This window comes from Orcinus orca, chromosome 7, assembly GCF_937001465.1.
Source record: "Orcinus orca chromosome 7, mOrcOrc1.1, whole genome shotgun sequence".
Lineage (NCBI taxonomy): Eukaryota > Metazoa > Chordata > Mammalia > Artiodactyla > Delphinidae > Orcinus > Orcinus orca.
In genome coordinates, this window is record NC_064565.1 from 85,780,671 (window position 1) to 85,797,869 (window position 17,199).

Here is a 17,199-nt window from a genome sequence, read left to right on the forward strand (position 1 = left end):
GCTAGGGTTTGTAGCCTGTGATCCAGGCTTGACCAGTCAGGCACACCCAACCCAGGCCTAGCAACAGGAGCTAGTGATGCCAAGTGGCAGGGGTGTAGGGCACTGACATACAGTATGCCCACTTTTCCCAGAGGTAGCAGCAGTGATGGTCCCAACAGCAGCATTCAAAGCCACTGCTGGCTGTGCAGGATCAGCAGCATCTTCACAGGCTGTGACTGTGGCTGGGTCCTTGTCTGCTGCCAGAGCCCCTGTTCCTGCCTGTTTTCCAAGCCTGTATCTCTATACTCTCCAGAAATCCTTTAAATAACCCAGTGTCCTTTTCTGCTTCTATCAGATTAGGTTAATTTTTCTTGGGCTAATTTTCAACCTGCCAGACTGATATGGATTATCAGATCAGATGGTTTAATAAAATATACGTACACTATTTCTACTTTGTTTTATTGGCTTATTGATTTGCAGTGTGCTTCTACATGGCTCCTGTTCAGGGACTGTTTTTCTTGGATGATTTTTGTTTTAGTAGTGCTGAGATGGTAAAGAGGATTGTTCATTCTTATTGTTGTTTGGCAGGAAGATTTCCTCTTCTCCCTTGCCCTCCTTCCTCTTTTTTGGTGTGTGTTTGGGGTGTGGGTCAGGACATTCAAATTTTAATTGACTGGAATCTACTCCTAGGTAGAGAAAATTAGGTAACTAATGAGTACGAAAATTAAGGAGATGGAGAGGAGCAAAATCAGTGCCCTGTGCAGGAGAGTATCCCAACACAACTGTGAGCTCATTTAATTTATAGATAAGGAGTTTGGAACAAAGAACCCAAAGGTAATGTGTGTTCAAGATACAGCTAACTGTATCTTCACACTCCTAGCCCAGGGCTTCTGGCTCTATCCATTTGCCTCCACACAAGAGGCAAATGACCTAAAAGCAAGCTGAGGTCAGGTTAAATTCAGCCCAGTCAATTACACTTTTTAGGTTTATGATTTTGTATGATAAGAACCTACATTTTCAAGAGCTTTTTATAATTTACAGGCATTTGGTTCATGAAATTCCCTGAACTGCTCTGAAATAAAGTACATATAATATATATTGAGCATTTAATGTGTCAGGCTGGGTACACAAGATAGAGAGCTAGTTAACCCCTTGATAACCAGAAATTTCTATAATTGATATATTTCATTTTAAACCACTATTATTGAAGTTTTTACTGTAGTATAGACTTATTTTAGCAGGCGGCCAATCAATAAAAACTGTTCTACTTACACAAGACTCAAGTAGCTAGATCTCTATGGAGACCAATCTTGAAATATATTTAAGATCTAACTCAAAACCATGTTTTGCATCATTTGTCTAGATTCTGTAAAGTAAAATGGAAAGTTGTGATTCTCAAATGTCCCCAAATGAACAAAATATTGACAAGAATATGAAGTTGACTGCATGACTGTATAATTAATTATTAAAACCTAGATTTAACAAGCTATTTTCGTTTTCAGTCTAATGGCATACAAAGAGGAAATTTTATTCTCTGTATAGTTTTTCTAAATTCTTTGTATGGAATATGAAAGTCACTTGTGAAAGGAAACTAAGCTAATTGACCTGTAACATAAAGTGAGTAATATATATTTTTGTGTAGCTCTGAATCACAGAAAATGCCATTCTTGTATATTTAGCTAAAACAAACCATTAGTATAAGACCTAAGTATTAATGAGATCCAGGATTTTCAACAAAATTTCATTGCCGCTTTCCCCTCGAAAAGTTAAAAGAAAAATGGGGAGGGCTTTTAAGTGGAAACTAAATGACGCTGCTGGCATCATAGTGCAAAGATGCAGAAGACCTGGTAAAATGTGGGTGGGCAGTCTCACAGTAACGTCAGAAATAACAAAAACTTTCCAACAGGCTTCAGGTGGTTGTCAAGCTTTTTAAACATCTGACTGACAAAGGTAGCTTTGTCAAAGGAGCGTTTTCTTTTTCAAAAACATTAGGCGACAGTGCAACAGAACCTGCTCAAAGCCTTGCACCCAGGATAAGTCGCCCCAGGCTTGCCTGGCCACGTCCCCTTCGAACGCCCGCGGCGAGGTCCCGCCCCTTCCACCTCCCACTTCCTGGTAACCAAGCTGCTTTGCGCCGCCTTCGCGGGATCTGATTGGCTGACGAGGCAACCGCTAACGGCTACGGAGTTTAAACCCAAGCCCTGACCCCGAGCGCCGGGCTCCGGGAGCTGAGTGGTGGTCCCACCACGCTGAAAAAGCGGTAAGTCAGTGATCTGTGACATTTGGCGTGGCCTTGCCCTGTCTGGCGGGACCCATGCCCTTCCCGAGCTGAACCTCCCGGCGCTGCCCTCCCGGGTCTCTGGTCCGCCGAGCCGCGCGCGGCCCCGCCCACTCCGCCTCGGGTCTCCCGGCCCCCGGGCCCAGTGCTGGCTCGGAGGGGCTTCTTGAGGAAGGCCCTGGTTTGGATCTAAGTCACTGCTTCTTGCCCCTGGGATTTGAGCTCTCGGCTCCGTGAGGGGGGCCAGCCGCCAGGCAGAAACCCAGCGCCTGTAGGAAGGAATTTCTGTCTATATGACTGCTCTACTGCTTTTAGAACAGTATCTGGTTCACTGTGAGCGCTCAGTAAATAGGCTGAATGAATGTTAGAGACTGCTTTTTTCAAGTTCTTGGAGGAGCCCTTTACTTTGGAGTGCTCGATTAAAAGGGAGACTGACTGAAGGCGAAGCGGTGATAGACGACTGGGAAGAACTTAGAACCAGAACTAGGTCTTGACGCACAGGTAGGATTTCGGTAGGCAAATAGGGACTATGAGTTTTCTAGATGAGGAATCCAATTCAGGAGAATTGAATGTGGGATTGAGTAGTTCTGCTTTAGCCGAGATGCTAGCCAGACAAGAGCTACGGAGTAATAATACATAGGTAATGTTACTGAGCGCTCTGTGCTACGTCCAGTACTAGGCACTGTATATGCGTTGGCTCATTAAGTCCCTACAATGAGATGCTCTGACTTTTTATAATTTTCCAAGTCTGGAAATTGAGACTTGGAGATGCTAGGATCACGTAGCTGTGAAATATTAGAACTGGGGCACCAACACAGTCTAACCACTATTTATAATACAGTCAGCTCTCCTGTCCGACTCTCGGGTTCCGAATCATCTCCTTCAACCAACCGAATCACTGAAGGAAAAAATTGGGGAAAATTCCAGAAAGTTCCAAAAAGCAAAGTTTGACTTGCTAATTGCCGAGCAACTATTTACATAACATTTATATTGCATTTACAACTATTTACATTGTATTAGGTACTATAAGTAATCTAAACTATGCAGAAGGATGTGCCCAGGTTATATGTAAATACTATGCCATTTTATATAACGGACCTGAGCATAGTGGATTTGGGTATCTGTGGGAGTCCTGCAACTAGTACCCTGCAGATACCAAGGAATGACTGTACCTCAATCTCTGTGTGGTAAGTCACCCTGGAATGGGTACTCCAATACAAGGGACCTGAAGCTGAAAAATGCCTGGCATATGTCAGGAGCAGTTAGATCTTGGTGGCCACTGTGGCTTGAGAGTCATGGACTAGGGGGGAGAGAAGGAGGAGTTTAAAGTTACAGAAATGGGAAGAAGAGCAGATGGTGAAGAGTTTTAGATAGTATAGATTAATACACTGTAGTGAGGGCAGGAGTGGAAGTAGGGAGGTAAGAGGCTATTGAAATAATTCAGGTGAGACATGTTAGTGCCTTAGTCTAGGTTGGTAGCAGTGGAGATACTGAGAAGTCGTCAGATTCTAAATGCATTGTGAAGGTAAATTGGGATGTGAGAGATTTTTGACTAGAGCAACTGGAAGGATGGAGTTGCCATTAACTGAAGTGGGGAAGGCTCTGAGTGAAGCAGTTTTGGGCAGGTTAAGTTTGATATGCTCTTTCAGTTATCCAAGTGGAATTGTGGAGTAGACAACTATATGAATCCAGGAAAGTTCAGGAAAGAGATCCAGACAGAGGACATAAACTTTGGGGTTCTTGATATCTAGGTAGTATTTTAAGCCATGACTTAAATACATAAAATACACCAAAAGATTGAGGGTAGATAAAGAGAAGAAATCCAAGGAGAGAACTTATTATAGGTTGGAAGAATCTGTAAAAGAGACTGGAAAGAAGCAGCTAGTTAGCTAGGGAAAAAAAAAAAAAACAAAACCCAGGAGTTTGGTGTTCTGGTAGCTGAGGAAATATTGTTTTTGAGGAGGAAAGAGAAATTAACCACATTAAATGCTGCTCTTAGATCAAGTTAGATGCGGACTGAGATAGCAGTGTGGAGGTCATTAGAAACCTTGGCAAAAGCAGTTTTGTTGGAATTGAGTGAAATAGGTTACAAGAAGATTGGAAACTGAGTATAGGCAATTTTTTAAGGAGTTGTGCTGTAAAGGCTGCAGAGAAATGGAGTGTATGTCCGAGGATGAAGTGGGAACAGTCCCCATAGGATTAGGTACATCTGTTCTGTGCATGTCTCTAAGGTTACACTTCTTACTTTGTATCACAATAGAGTCTGTGCCCACACTGGACTGTGCATTCCATGACTGTGCATTCCTATGCAGCTTTATCCTGTTTTTTGTCCCCAGTGCCTAGCCTAGCTCCTGGCAAGCAGATATAATGATATAGGTTTAAACGAAAAAACAAAGTCATTTACCTTTTTAGGATTCTACTTTTAAACCACTTTTGATTATATTCATACTTTTAGATTTTATATGAAGGGTTCTGCAAATACTTATGTACAAAGTATATTATTTAAGTCATGATTTACTTCTTAGAATGTATTTATCAGTTATCCTTTTTCCCTTTATTAATCAATACTGTGATCTCCTGCTTTCTTTTTTTACTTCAGTGATGGAGTACCCAGTGATGGAAACTGGTTCACTTTTTACCTCAGGAATTAAAAGACATGTGAAAGAGAAAAGAATTTCAAAGGCTGCTAAGTTGAATGTTTCTCTTGCTTCAAAAATCAAAACAAAAATACTAAGTAAGTGTTATTAGTCTTAAAGTATACTCACATTTTTACTTTTTTCTGGAGAATCGATATAGTATTTGATACTTTTTCAAGTATAGAAAATGACTATTTTGTTAAATGAGACTTTCTCTATTCAATTCTTCCTATCTCCTTCAACTCCTGTTAGTTGGGTGGTTATGATGATTTACTGTCAGTGGTGACAGCTGAATTTTCAGCAGTGAGGCTGGGGTGGCCCAAGGCAGCTACCTCCTACACTGCAAAGAAAATACCAACATGACATTTCTGGAAAAGAGCTGAAAAAAAAGTGACGGATTGTCCTTCTGACATGTTGCAGCATTTGGATGATGGGTAATCTAGAGGTGGTTGGCCCAGATAGTGTGCTGTAGTGGGTGATTTTATGTAACCAAAGCTCATCATGAGGGCACTGACCTCTTTGGAGATGGTGTTTCATGGATTCTGGAGCTAAGATGTCAGAAGGCAAAAAAAAAAAAAAAAAAAGAAAGGGAAACACCCCAAGATAAATTTTCATTACTTCTGAAAATTATCTCAGTGATTCATTTCCATCTTAGCAGGATTGGGGGAGGTTTCCTGTTGATCAACACGTGTGAAAAGTAATTGTGCCTTGTGAAATAGCCCAGCCTCTTGAGTGTCTTTAAATCGTAATGTTGCTCCTACCCAGGTCTCTAGGACCATCTTTTGTATTAGACCACTTTCTATAGTGGCAGTTTCCTATTCTCTTTGGCAGGACCATTGCACGCCCACTGCTATGAAGGAATACACTGAGTCTGAGGAGTGCAACAGGAAAATGTTATTAACCTTTAGCTTCTGCAAGTCCTAAACTGGTTCTAGTCTATTTCCACTTGATATGTCAAAGGTGGCTGTCTGAATCTACTTTCTTTGTGCCAAAAATAAAGTACTTTTTGGACTCTGTTTTTTTTAGACACCCAAGCTTTCCCTGAGTATTTTAAAATATATTATTAGTATTATAAACTATTATTACCATTACTATTACTATAGCTATTAATACTATTACATAAAAATATATATTACTATTATAAAACATATTACAGGGCTTCCCTGGTGGTGCAATGGTTGAGAGTCCGCCTGCCAATGCAGGGAACACGGGTTCGTGCCCCGGTCTGGGAAGATCCCACATACCGCAGAACGGCTGGGCCCGTGAGCCATGGCCGCTGAGCCTGGGCGTCTGGAGCCTGTGCTCCGCAATGGGAGAGGCCACAACAGTGAGAGGCCCGCGTACCGCAAAAAAAATAAAAAATAAAAAAAAAAAACATATTACATATACTATAACTTTAAATCCATGGGATGTGTTATTGAATAGTGGCATGTAAATCAAAATTATGAAAATACAGTTATGCTTTAGGTGTACTAAGGGAACACTATATGTAAGGTGAGCGTTACCAAGGAATTCACAATTAAATTTCTTTTGCTAACAACGGGGAAGCATTCTGATTTAAATTATATTTACATAGTACTTGTAAAGAGAAGGGGTCAAGTTTAGATTGCAATAGATGCCTAGAAATAAGAGGTAGGATATCTAAGGTGGAGGTAGAAGATCCCACAGGGTTTAGATGATCTGTCCAACATTACAGTAAGTATGCTGCCTTTCGACTTGAGGTTTTGAAAAATGGACTTTGGGAGCATTAATTCAGTTCTGGAGCCACAGAAACTGGCTGTAAAATTTTCACGGATTGGCTACCCTAATTTCTCTAGGACATCTTTAGTTATAGCTGTGGGATCAGCTTCTCCATTCTACCTCCTAGTCAAAGGTAGGAAGGAAGGCAGAGCAACAAGTATCAAGATTTAGTTTTTGTGACTGATCTAATTATCTAGAATACTGTGTCTATATTAGAGTCCTCTTATTCCTAACTCTGTATTCACAAACATTCTGCATTTCTCACAACTCTTATTCATCTTCTATCTAGCTTTTATTTCTTCAGCTCCAAACTCTGGGTACATTTTTTTCAAAATTCCATCTGTGTTGTCATGCTCTTCTTTTCTAACTTCAGCTAAAACAAAGTGAAATATGTTTTGTCCAAAGTAGTTTTATTAAGGAATATAAAAATGTATTAAGATGTTCAATATTAACTCTTAAAATTTTTTTACAGATAATTCTTCTATTTTCAAAATTTCTTTAAAGCACAACAACAGGGCATTAGCTCAGGCTCTTAGCAGAGAGAAAGAGAATTCTCGAAGAATTACAACTGAAAAGATGCTATTGCAAAAAGAAGTGGAGAAACTGAATTTTGAGAACACATTTCTTCGTCTAAAGCTAAATAATTTGGTATGGAAACTATATTGTGTTTGAATTCTAAAACTGTATTATTTTAGAAGCTCTAAATGTTTTTCAGACCTGTAATTAATATAAAAAATTTATTGAAAGAGTGTGCCATGTTAATGGACAAACTGTTAATGGGTAATAAAATAGGTGTCTTGAATCTACATTCTAAATGTGTACTTGTGGCTCTGCAAACTAATATAATACCTTGATCAACATTTGATTGCTTATCATAAGCAAAACTTGATACATTAATATATTATAAGAAGATGGGCATAATTCCTCCAGTGAATTGAAAGGAGGGAAGTTCCCTGAGTGTTTGTATTCTCTCTTAATGGCAACATTCCACTGGCTACAAGCCAAGTAGAATGAAGATTGTAGTCCTTGCTTTTCCTTCCAACTTCCAACTTTGTCCACAGCAGGGCAGTAACAGCCAGTGCTTAGCTAGGTTACAGCTACAGCTATAGCTCTAACTCCAAAATGAGTAGAAATTAATTTAAAATGGAAAAATGACTTACTATACTTCTTGGAGGTTAAATTCCTGTGGCTGACAAACTGTGGTCAGTTGCCACATGATGTATTATTATTATGAGAAGATTAAAAACTGTAGGAAGGGACTTCCCTGGCGGTTCAGTGGCTAAGACATTGTGCTTCCAATGCAGGGAGCTCGAGTTCGATCCCTGGTCAGGGAACTAAGATCCCACATGCCGCGTGGTGCTGCCAGAAAAAAAAAGTAGGAAAATTTATGACTGATAGCTCAAAAGCATTCAAAACTTGTGCATATGTGTCTGTGTCTGTGTCTTTTTGAACTATGCAGTGTAGCACCTTTTTAGCCTAATGTGATCTGTTATTTTTTAAGTCTTCTCAACTGATGGTATTTGTAAATGTATATGGTATAATAAACTCCAAATCTTAGTTGATTAGAAGGCTCTTTCTTTATTTCAGAATAAGAAGCTTATAGAAATAGAAGCACTCATGAACAATAGCTTGATAACTGCAATTGAAATGAGCACTCTTTCTGAGGTAAGTAGAATTTGTGTCTAAATAGTGTAATATTTTTAGCATTACTGAGGATAATTCAGATTAGTTAAGTAGCATCAAGGTTAGAGATGCATATCTTAAACTTTGTACCAAGGAATGGAGATAATATTAATTTTAATTGGCTAACAGCACATTATTATTTGATATAATTGGTTATTGAAATTTTTATATAAAAATTAGCTTTCAATTAAAAGTAACACAGGATTAGACAGCTTATGGAACACAAGACAAAACAGATTCAAAAACATAAAAGATATTAGTAGAAAAGTCATTTCAAATTAGGGAAGAATTTGTATTATTTTTAAAAAGATGGACACAATCGAAAAACTATTGGGGAAAAAAATAGAGGTAGATCCTAGATCCCCATGTTCTTCAAGGGTCAAATGTATATGTAGAAATATTGTATATGCATGAGTATAGACATGTGTATATATTCATAGGCATAGAATAAAGTTTGGGAGGTTATACACCAAAATATTAGTAGTGATTATCTTTGTATGGCATGATTAAGGAAGAACTGTGTTTGACCTTATCATCACATTATTCTCATTAAACTGTTGAAGGCTACACGTAAGAATTGTTCTATTACTGTTAGTATCTTGTATAATTTGGTACTTTAATGACAAACATGATCTAATGAGATTAGAAATTTCATTCATTTTCTTTGTTCTTTTCAAAAATAGTTCCATGAGAGTCCCTTTCTTCTGCCAAGTAGCAAGAAGAAACGGGTTAGTAAACAGTGCAAATTGATGCGTCTTCCATTTGCAAGGTAATTGCTCCAAAACTTGGTTAAATACTGACTGGTGCACTTTTACCTGAATTGGACTTCAAAAAGTTTTTATTTGGTTTGCTTCCTTGAAACAGAAAAACATTTAAAAATAAATAATGAAATACTTGTCAATATTGTACCAGTGAAAGAAATTGAAGATATAATCTAATAGAATTCAGTTTTAAACTTTGAAATAATATTCAGCTTTCCCATAGTTTCTAGAGAAGAAAGAGACACAGGTAGACCTTGAGTTACATAGGTTTGAATTACACTGGTTCAGAATACTTAGATTTTCATACAACATAATCTGTGTGTGTTATGCAATGTTCTGGTTTCATCAACCTGTAGTTGCCTGTTAAGGTAGAAATGAGATGGTTTGTGGTATCTTGCTACAGGTTGTATTTCCAGGGCTCCAAGGAAACTTACCCATCAATTCAATAACCAAGGTCATCTATAGAATCCTGCTACTCTTCAGTTCTTTCTTTTCCTCCAGGTCACCACTGGCCTCATGTTTTCTGCTGGGTAAATCTCATAATTATTTCTACCTTTATTATCTTGCATACTACTCAGACTTTAAAATAAACTTTCATCATTACTATTCTCCTGACCAAAATTCCCATTTCTTGATTAATTTGATTATAATCTTAGTAAATACTCTATTTCAAACCTATCACTTTTACCGTTTTTTTTTTGTTTGTTTGTTTTTTGCGGTACGCGGGCCTCTCACGGTTGTGGCCTCTCCCGTTGCGGAGCACAGGCTCCAGATGCGCAGGCTCAGCGGCCATGGCTCACGGGCCCAGCCGCTCCGCGGCATGTGGGATCCTCCCACACGGAGGCACGAACCCGCGTCCCCTGCATCGGCAGGCGGACTCTCAACCACTGCGCCACCAGGGAAGCCCAAACCTATCAATTTTAAAGACAGTTACTGAGGTCCAGAGAGGTAAAATGACTCAATGAATTAATAGCATTGATCAGAATTGTCTTGTCTCTTTTAGACAGTGTTCTTTCTGTTACATAAATTATAGGTTTAATGCATTTTTTTAAGTGTACAAAGTGCACTTATGTATTGAAGTGGTATCTGTACTATAGTAAAAAAAAAAATTCTTATATCCACTGTGTCATTTTCTATTCATTCCAGTTTGTTCCATTGTTTTGTCTGTTCTGTACTGGCGTCACATTGCACCTGTACATTTTAATTAATATAGTTTTAAAATAGTACATTTTGTTGTCTTGTAGGTGCTCAGGTTTTTTTCAAGAAAATCTTGGCCGTCATTATGCATGCATTATTTCATGTAAATGTATGAATCAAGTGTTAACTTGCCCTCCAGAAAATTTTACTGTGTTTTTTTAAGTAAACTTTTTTTTTTTTTTTTTTTTTTTTTTTTGCGGTACGCGGGGCTCTCACTGTTGTGGCCTCTCTCGTTGCGGAGCACAGGCTCTGGACGCGCAGGCTCAGCAGCCATGGCTCACGGGCCCAGCCGCTCCACGGCATGTGGGATCCTCCCGGACAGGGGCACGACCCCGTGTCCCCTGCATCGGCAGGCAGACTTTCAACCACTGCACCACCAGGGAAGCCCTTAAGTAAACTTTTGTTTGAAGTATAATGTACATTTTAGAAAAGTGCAAAAATCTTTAGAGAATGGTGAATTTTCACAGTGAACACTATATGGTATAGCCAATACCCAGACCAAGAAACAGATTATTACCAGTACCTCAGATAGCCTTGTGCCCCTTGCCAGTCACTACTCATCACCCACCCGAGGATAAATATTATCCTGACTACTAACATTGTAGATTAATTAATTTTGCCTAGTTTTGAATTTCCTTTAATGAAATCATACAGGATGTATGATTCTGGTCTCTGGCTTCTGTAGCTCAACATTGTGTTCGTGAGATTTCGTCCATATTGTCCTATGTAGTTGTAGATCAGTCATTCTCATTGCTGTATAGTATTCCATTGTATGTATTCCATAATTTATCCATTCTTCTGTTTTTAGTTTTTTTGCTAGGTTTGGTCTATTATAAATAATTCTACCTTGTATCTGCCTTTTGATTAATATATGTATACATTTCTGTTGGGTATATACTTAGGAGTAGAATTGCTGGGTTTACATGTATTTGGCTTTGGAAGGAACTGCTAAACAGTTTTCTAAAGGGATTATGCCAGTTTACATTTCTAACAGCAATATATGAGAATTCCTGTTGTTATGTATCTCCAACAACACTTGTTATTGTCTGTCTTTTAGCCATATGGGGTGTAGAGGTATTTTAGCCATATGGGGTGTAGAGGTATTACACTGAAGTTTTAATTTCCCGATACTTAATGAAGTAAGGCATCTGTTTATATGTTTATTTTCTTTCTATCAGGTTATCTTTTTTTTTTTTTGCAGATTTGTAGGAGTTCTTTCTATACATTGTGTATAAATTCTTTGTGCATACAATTGTCTGTTACTCTGTGGCTTGCCTCTTTGCTCTCTTAATGGTATCTTTGGATGAATCCAATTTATATATCTGTTTGTCCCCCTCCCTCTTATGGTTATGCTTTCTGTGTCTTTTAAGAAAGGCTTTACCAATTGCAAGTTCATGACGTGTTCTCCTATGTATGTTTTCTTTTAAAAGCTTTATTATTTTCCCTTTCATGTTTAGATCTTCAGTCTACCTAGAATTTTGGATATGATGTGAGAGAAGAGTCATTTATTTTTTTAGTGTGGAAATCCTGTTGACCTTGAACCATTTATTGAAAAGACCATCCTTTCCCCACCTCATTGCAGTGTCATCTGTATAAAAAATCAAGTGACTGGATATGTATGGGTCTATTTCTGAACTCACTATTCTATTACATGAGTCTTTTTGTCAAAACCACACTATCTTAATTACTAACTTTATAATAAGTCTCGATATTTGATAGTTTGAATCTCTATTTTAGTTATTTATGCTTTAAGAATACATATTAATTGGCCATTCTTGGCCTTTTGCATTTCCATGTGAATTTTAGAATTAGCTTGTCAGTTTACATACACACACACCTGGAATTTTGATTGGGATTATGTAGAATATAGTTCAGTTTGGGGAAAATTGACACTTTATAAAATTGAGTATTTCTTCCATGACCATGGTATATCACTCTGTTTTTTAGATATTATGTATGTAGTTTCAGAGCTTTTAGAATACAGTTATTGCACATCTTACATTTATTCCTACTTATTTGATGTTTTTAGTGCTATTCTTGATAGTTTTCAAATTTTCTTTTTCTTTTTGATGATAGTATATAGAAATACAACTAATTTTTGAATATTAACCTTGTTTACATTGACATTGCTATTAATTTTAATAATTTATCCATAGTTTTTAAAAAATTTTATATTAATAGAATTTTATTATTTGTAAATAAGAACTGTTTTCCCTTCACCTGCCTCTCCAGTTTATAGGCCTTTTATCTTTTGTTTCTTACCTTGTTGGACTGATTATTTCTTGTTCAGTAATGAATAAAAGTACTAACAGTGGGTATTCTTATTGTATTCCCATTATTTAATATGTTTGCTCTTAGGTTTTTATAGATTCTCCTTATCAGATTAAAGTAGTTCCATTGTACTCCTAGTTTGCTAAGAGTTTTTTCATCAATGGCTGTTGGATTTTATCAAATGCTTTTTCTGTCACTATTGAGAAGATAATATTTTTCTCTTTTTTTCTATTAATGTAATGAATTTTTAATATTTTTTCTACTAAGGTAATGAATTATAATTGATATTTTTAATGTTAAATCACTTACAATCCTGAAATGAATTGCTCCTGATGATATATCCCTTTGATATATATCACTAAGTTTATTTTGCTAATCCTTTAAAGGATTTTTGCATGTATTTTAATAATGAAGATGATGTATAATTTTCCTTTATTATAATATATTTTGTCAAGTTTTGATATTTATATTATGCTGGTCAAAGTAAATGAATTGATAAATACCCCTCTTTCTATTTTCTGGAAGTATTTGTGTAAAAAATTTTTTTTCTTTAAATATTTGGGAGAAGTTATCTGGACCTGAAGTTTTTTTGTGGAAACATTTTTGATAACATCCCATTTTAATAGCTGTAAGAACATTCAACTTTTCTATTTCTTCTTTTGTCAGGTTTGTTAATTTTTAAAAAGATTTATCCATTTCATTTAAAATATCAAATTATTGGCATATAATCGTTCAGAATAGCTTTAGTTACACGTTTAATGTCTGCTGTAGGGTACATAATGATGTTCTCTTTCAATATTGGCTATTTGTTTTTTCTCACTTTTTTCTTGATTAGTTTTGCCCTAGAGATTTATCAATGTTGTCATCTTTACAAAGATGAATCATCTTTGGGGTTATGTTGATCGTTCTTTTAGTATATTTATTTTCTATTGCATTTATTCTGCTTCTTATTATCTCTTTTCTTTTTTAAATTTTATTGAAGTATAGTTGATTTACAGTGTTGTGTTTATCTTTTCAATTTAAAAGTTTTATTATTACTGTAATTATTTGTTTCTTAAAATGGTTTAGATTATTGTTTTTAAGCCTTTTCAAAAATATGAAGTTGTTGGGGTATAGCTGCATTTAAGGCTATTTTTTTCCTTTAGCTGCATCCCACATTTTTTGATAAGCTGTATCCTTATTATCATTTATTTCAAAGTAGTTATTACCTTCAGTTCAGATACATTGTTTGACTCATGGATCATTTACAAGATTATTTAATCTCCAAGCAGCTGGGTGTTTTCTTCTAATTACTTTTTGTTGGTTTCTAATTTAATTCCTCTGGGATTACAGAATATAGTTCAAGTGATTTTAGTCGTTTTAAATTTATTGAGACTTGCATTAGAACACAGCTTGGTCTAATTTGGTAAATATTTTTGGTACACATGGAAAGAATGTGTATTTTGTGGCTGTTGGATGCAGTATTTTATATATGTCAATTATGTCAGGTTTGCTGATTATATTGTTCAGACTTTCCATATCTTTCCTGCTTCTCTTGTCTATCAGCTGTTGAGAGAAGTGCATTAAAGTCTACCACTGTGATTATGGATTTATCTATTTCTCCTTTTAGTTCTGTCAGTTTTTGCTTTATATATGTTAAAGTTGTTACTAGATGCATATAAATTTAGGATTGATTTGTTTTCCTGATAAATTGTTTTATCAATATGAAATATTTCTGGAAATGATACTGCTTTAAAGTCTACTTGTCTGATATAACATTGCCATGGTATGTCCTTTTCTATACTTTCTAAACTCTCTGTTATATTTAAAATGCATGTAGGTTTACCTTTTTTAAAAAATGAATTTAATGTAATATCATCTCTTTTAATTAGAATAGCTGTTATGTTTACATTTAATATAATTCCTGAGGGTTGAGTTTATATCTGCCATCTAGTTATTTTCTGTTTGAGCCACCTGTTTTATGTTCCTTTTTTCTCTCCTTTCTTTATTTCATTTGAAATAAAACATTTTTCATAATTTAATTTTCCTTGTCTATCAACTTCTATTCCTTTATGATGACCCTAATGATAGCAACACTCATCCTTGATTTATTATATCATAAATAAATAAATAAAACATTTTTCATAATTTTAATTTGAAATAAAACATTTTTCATAATTTAATTTTCCTTGTCTATTAACTTCTATTCCTTTATGATGACCCTAATGATAGCAACACTCATCCTTGATTTATTATACTCTAATACTGATTATTATATTAACATTCCTCAGTAATGCTAGCATCTTTGAACACTGACTCGACATTCCTGTGTCCTGCCTTTATGTTATTATTATGTATTTTCATTCTGCATATATTTTAATCCCACAAATTAACTACTTTCACTGTTTTGTGTAGTCAGTATTCATTTCCAATTTCTTCATATTGCTTCCTGCATTTTTTAATTGTATGCTCCTTTTTAATTGTATTTTATTTTTTGTTTTTCCAGCTTTATTGAGGTAAAATTCACAAATAAGCTTGCATTTTATTTCCTTCTGAAATAATTTTCCTTCTGCCTGAAGAAATCCTTTATTATTTAGTTCAGGTACTAGCAATGCATCCGCTCAGCTTTTATTTTTCTGGAAACATATTTATATCACCTTCATTTTTAAAGATTATGTTTGCAATGATAAAACTTTAGGTTATTAAATTTTAGCAATTTAAAGGTATTATTTCATTGTCTTCTGTCTTTACTATTGAAAAGTTGGCACCATTTCTGCAAGTTGAGGAAGTTCCTTTTTATTCTGGTTTGCTGAGAGTTTTAATAATGAATTTGTATTGAATTTTGTCAAATTTGTTTTTTCTGTATCTGTGGAGAGAATCATAACTTTTCTCCTTTGTTCTATTAATGTGACTTTGATTTGTTTAATGTTAAACCAACTTTACATTCCTAGAATAAATTCCACTTGGTCATGGTGTATAATAATGGTGTATTATTATTTCTATGTGTTGATGGATTTGATTTGCTAATAATTACTTAAAGAATTTTGTACTTATTTTCATAAGGAATATTGGTCTATAATTTTCTTATTATATATTTGATAGGTTTTGATAATGGTTATGCTGGCTTTGTAAAATGAGATAAGAAGCATTCCCTCTTCCTCCATTTTCTGAAAAAAATTGTACAATTGGTATTTCTTCCTTAAGTATTTGAGAGAATTCATAAGAGAAGTGGGTCTGGAGTTTTTAATTATTAATTTCATTTTTTAGATAGATATGGAGGGCTTTTCAGATTTTCTGTTCTTTTCAGGTCAACTTAGAAAATATTTGTCTTTTTAGAAAATTATCCATTTCATCTAGACAGTAAAGTTTGATCAAACTAGTTAGAGTATTGTCAATTTTATGGATCTCTTAAAAAAACTCAGCTTTTGGTTTCATTGATTTTTTTTTTCTCAATTTTTTTTCGGTTTCATATTTCTTTGGTGTCTGCACCTTATTATTTCCTTTTTTCTACTTATTTTTTAAAAAATGAGATATAGTTCACATAACATAAAATTTCTCATTAATATGAAGTTTATTTTTTAAAGTATACAATGCAGTGGTTTTTAATATATTTACAAAGTTGTGCAACATTCACCACTTTCCAATTCCAGAATATTTTCATCACTCGAAAAAGAAAACCTATATCCATTAGTAGTCATTTCTCATCTCTTCTTCCCCAGCCCACAGCAACCACTAATCCACTTTCTGTCTCTATGGATTGCCTATTTTGGACATTTCATATGAATGGAATCACACAGTATGTCGCCTTCTGTGTCTGGCTTCTTTCACTTGGCATAACATTTTCAAGTTTCATCCATATTATAGCACGTATTAGTATTTCATTCCTTTTAATGACCGGTTAATATTCTGTGGTACGGATAAACTACGTTTTGTTTATCCATTTATCTGTTAATGAGCATTTGTGCTCTTTCCACTTTTAGACTGTCAATGAGTAATGGTACTATGAATATCCATATAAAAGTTGTTGTGTGGACATATTTTTCACTTTCTTGGGTGCGCCCTTACCAGTGGAATTGCTGGATCATATAACTCTATGTTTAACTTTTGGAAGAATTGGCAAACTGTTTTCCAAAGGTGCTGTACTGTTTTACATTCCCACCAGCAAAGTATTAGGGTTCCAATTTCTCCATATCCTCACTAACACTTGTTATTACCTATCCTTTTGATTATAGCCATCCTAGTGGATATGAAGTGGTATCTCACTGTGGTTTTGATTTGGATTTTTTGGGTGACTAATGATACTGAGCATGTTTTCATGTGCTTATTGGCCATTTATTTATTTGGATCATTCTCTGTTGATTATCTTTTCTCTTGAGTTTGAATCATGTTTTTCTGTTGCTTCATATATTGAATAATATTGGATTGTACCCCCGACATTGTGACTGCTATGTTGTAGAAAATCTGGATTCAGGTATATTCCTCCAACAAGTTTGATGTTTTATTTTAGTAGCTAAGTTACCTTATCTGAACTCAGACTTGTTAATACTTCCCTGTGATGAACAACATATGAAATCTCATTTCAGTTCTATAATCCTTAGCTGGGCCACTTGGAATCTTTCTCATATATGTGATTCAGGAATGAGCTAGAGATTTGGAGAGAGTTTATGCACAAAAT

General features: G+C 35.5%; 1 protein-coding gene and 1 long non-coding RNA gene across 4 annotated transcripts in view; one reads left to right on the forward strand and one right to left on the reverse strand.

Annotated features, from left to right (window-relative positions):
• Positions 1 to 587: 587 nt before the first annotated feature.
• On the reverse strand, positions 588 to 1,729 carry LOC125965022 (uncharacterized). The gene is made up of 3 exons (XR_007478464.1): positions 1,684 to 1,729; positions 993 to 1,051; positions 588 to 665 (listed from the first exon to the last, which is right to left on the reverse strand). It is a non-coding gene; the product is annotated as an uncharacterized LOC125965022 (long non-coding RNA).
• Positions 1,730 to 1,985: 256 nt separating this feature from the next.
• Positions 1,986 to 17,199, forward strand: part of SGO2 (shugoshin 2) — a 30,164-nt gene continuing 14,950 nt past the window's right edge. Inside the window, exons 1-5 of one of the 3 annotated variants that reach the window (XM_033430381.2) lie at positions 1,986 to 2,239; positions 4,857 to 4,991; positions 7,106 to 7,281; positions 8,221 to 8,298; positions 9,000 to 9,085. In XM_033430381.2, the coding sequence (XP_033286272.1) occupies positions 4,859 to 4,991; positions 7,106 to 7,281; positions 8,221 to 8,298; positions 9,000 to 9,085 (473 nt within the window). In that variant the 5' untranslated portion in view covers positions 1,986 to 2,239; positions 4,857 to 4,858. Of the gene's footprint in view, positions 2,240 to 4,856; positions 4,992 to 7,105; positions 7,282 to 8,220; positions 8,299 to 8,999; positions 9,086 to 17,199 lie in introns of those variants that run through there. The other 2 variants (XM_033430373.2, XM_033430390.2) reach the window with 2 other exon arrangements.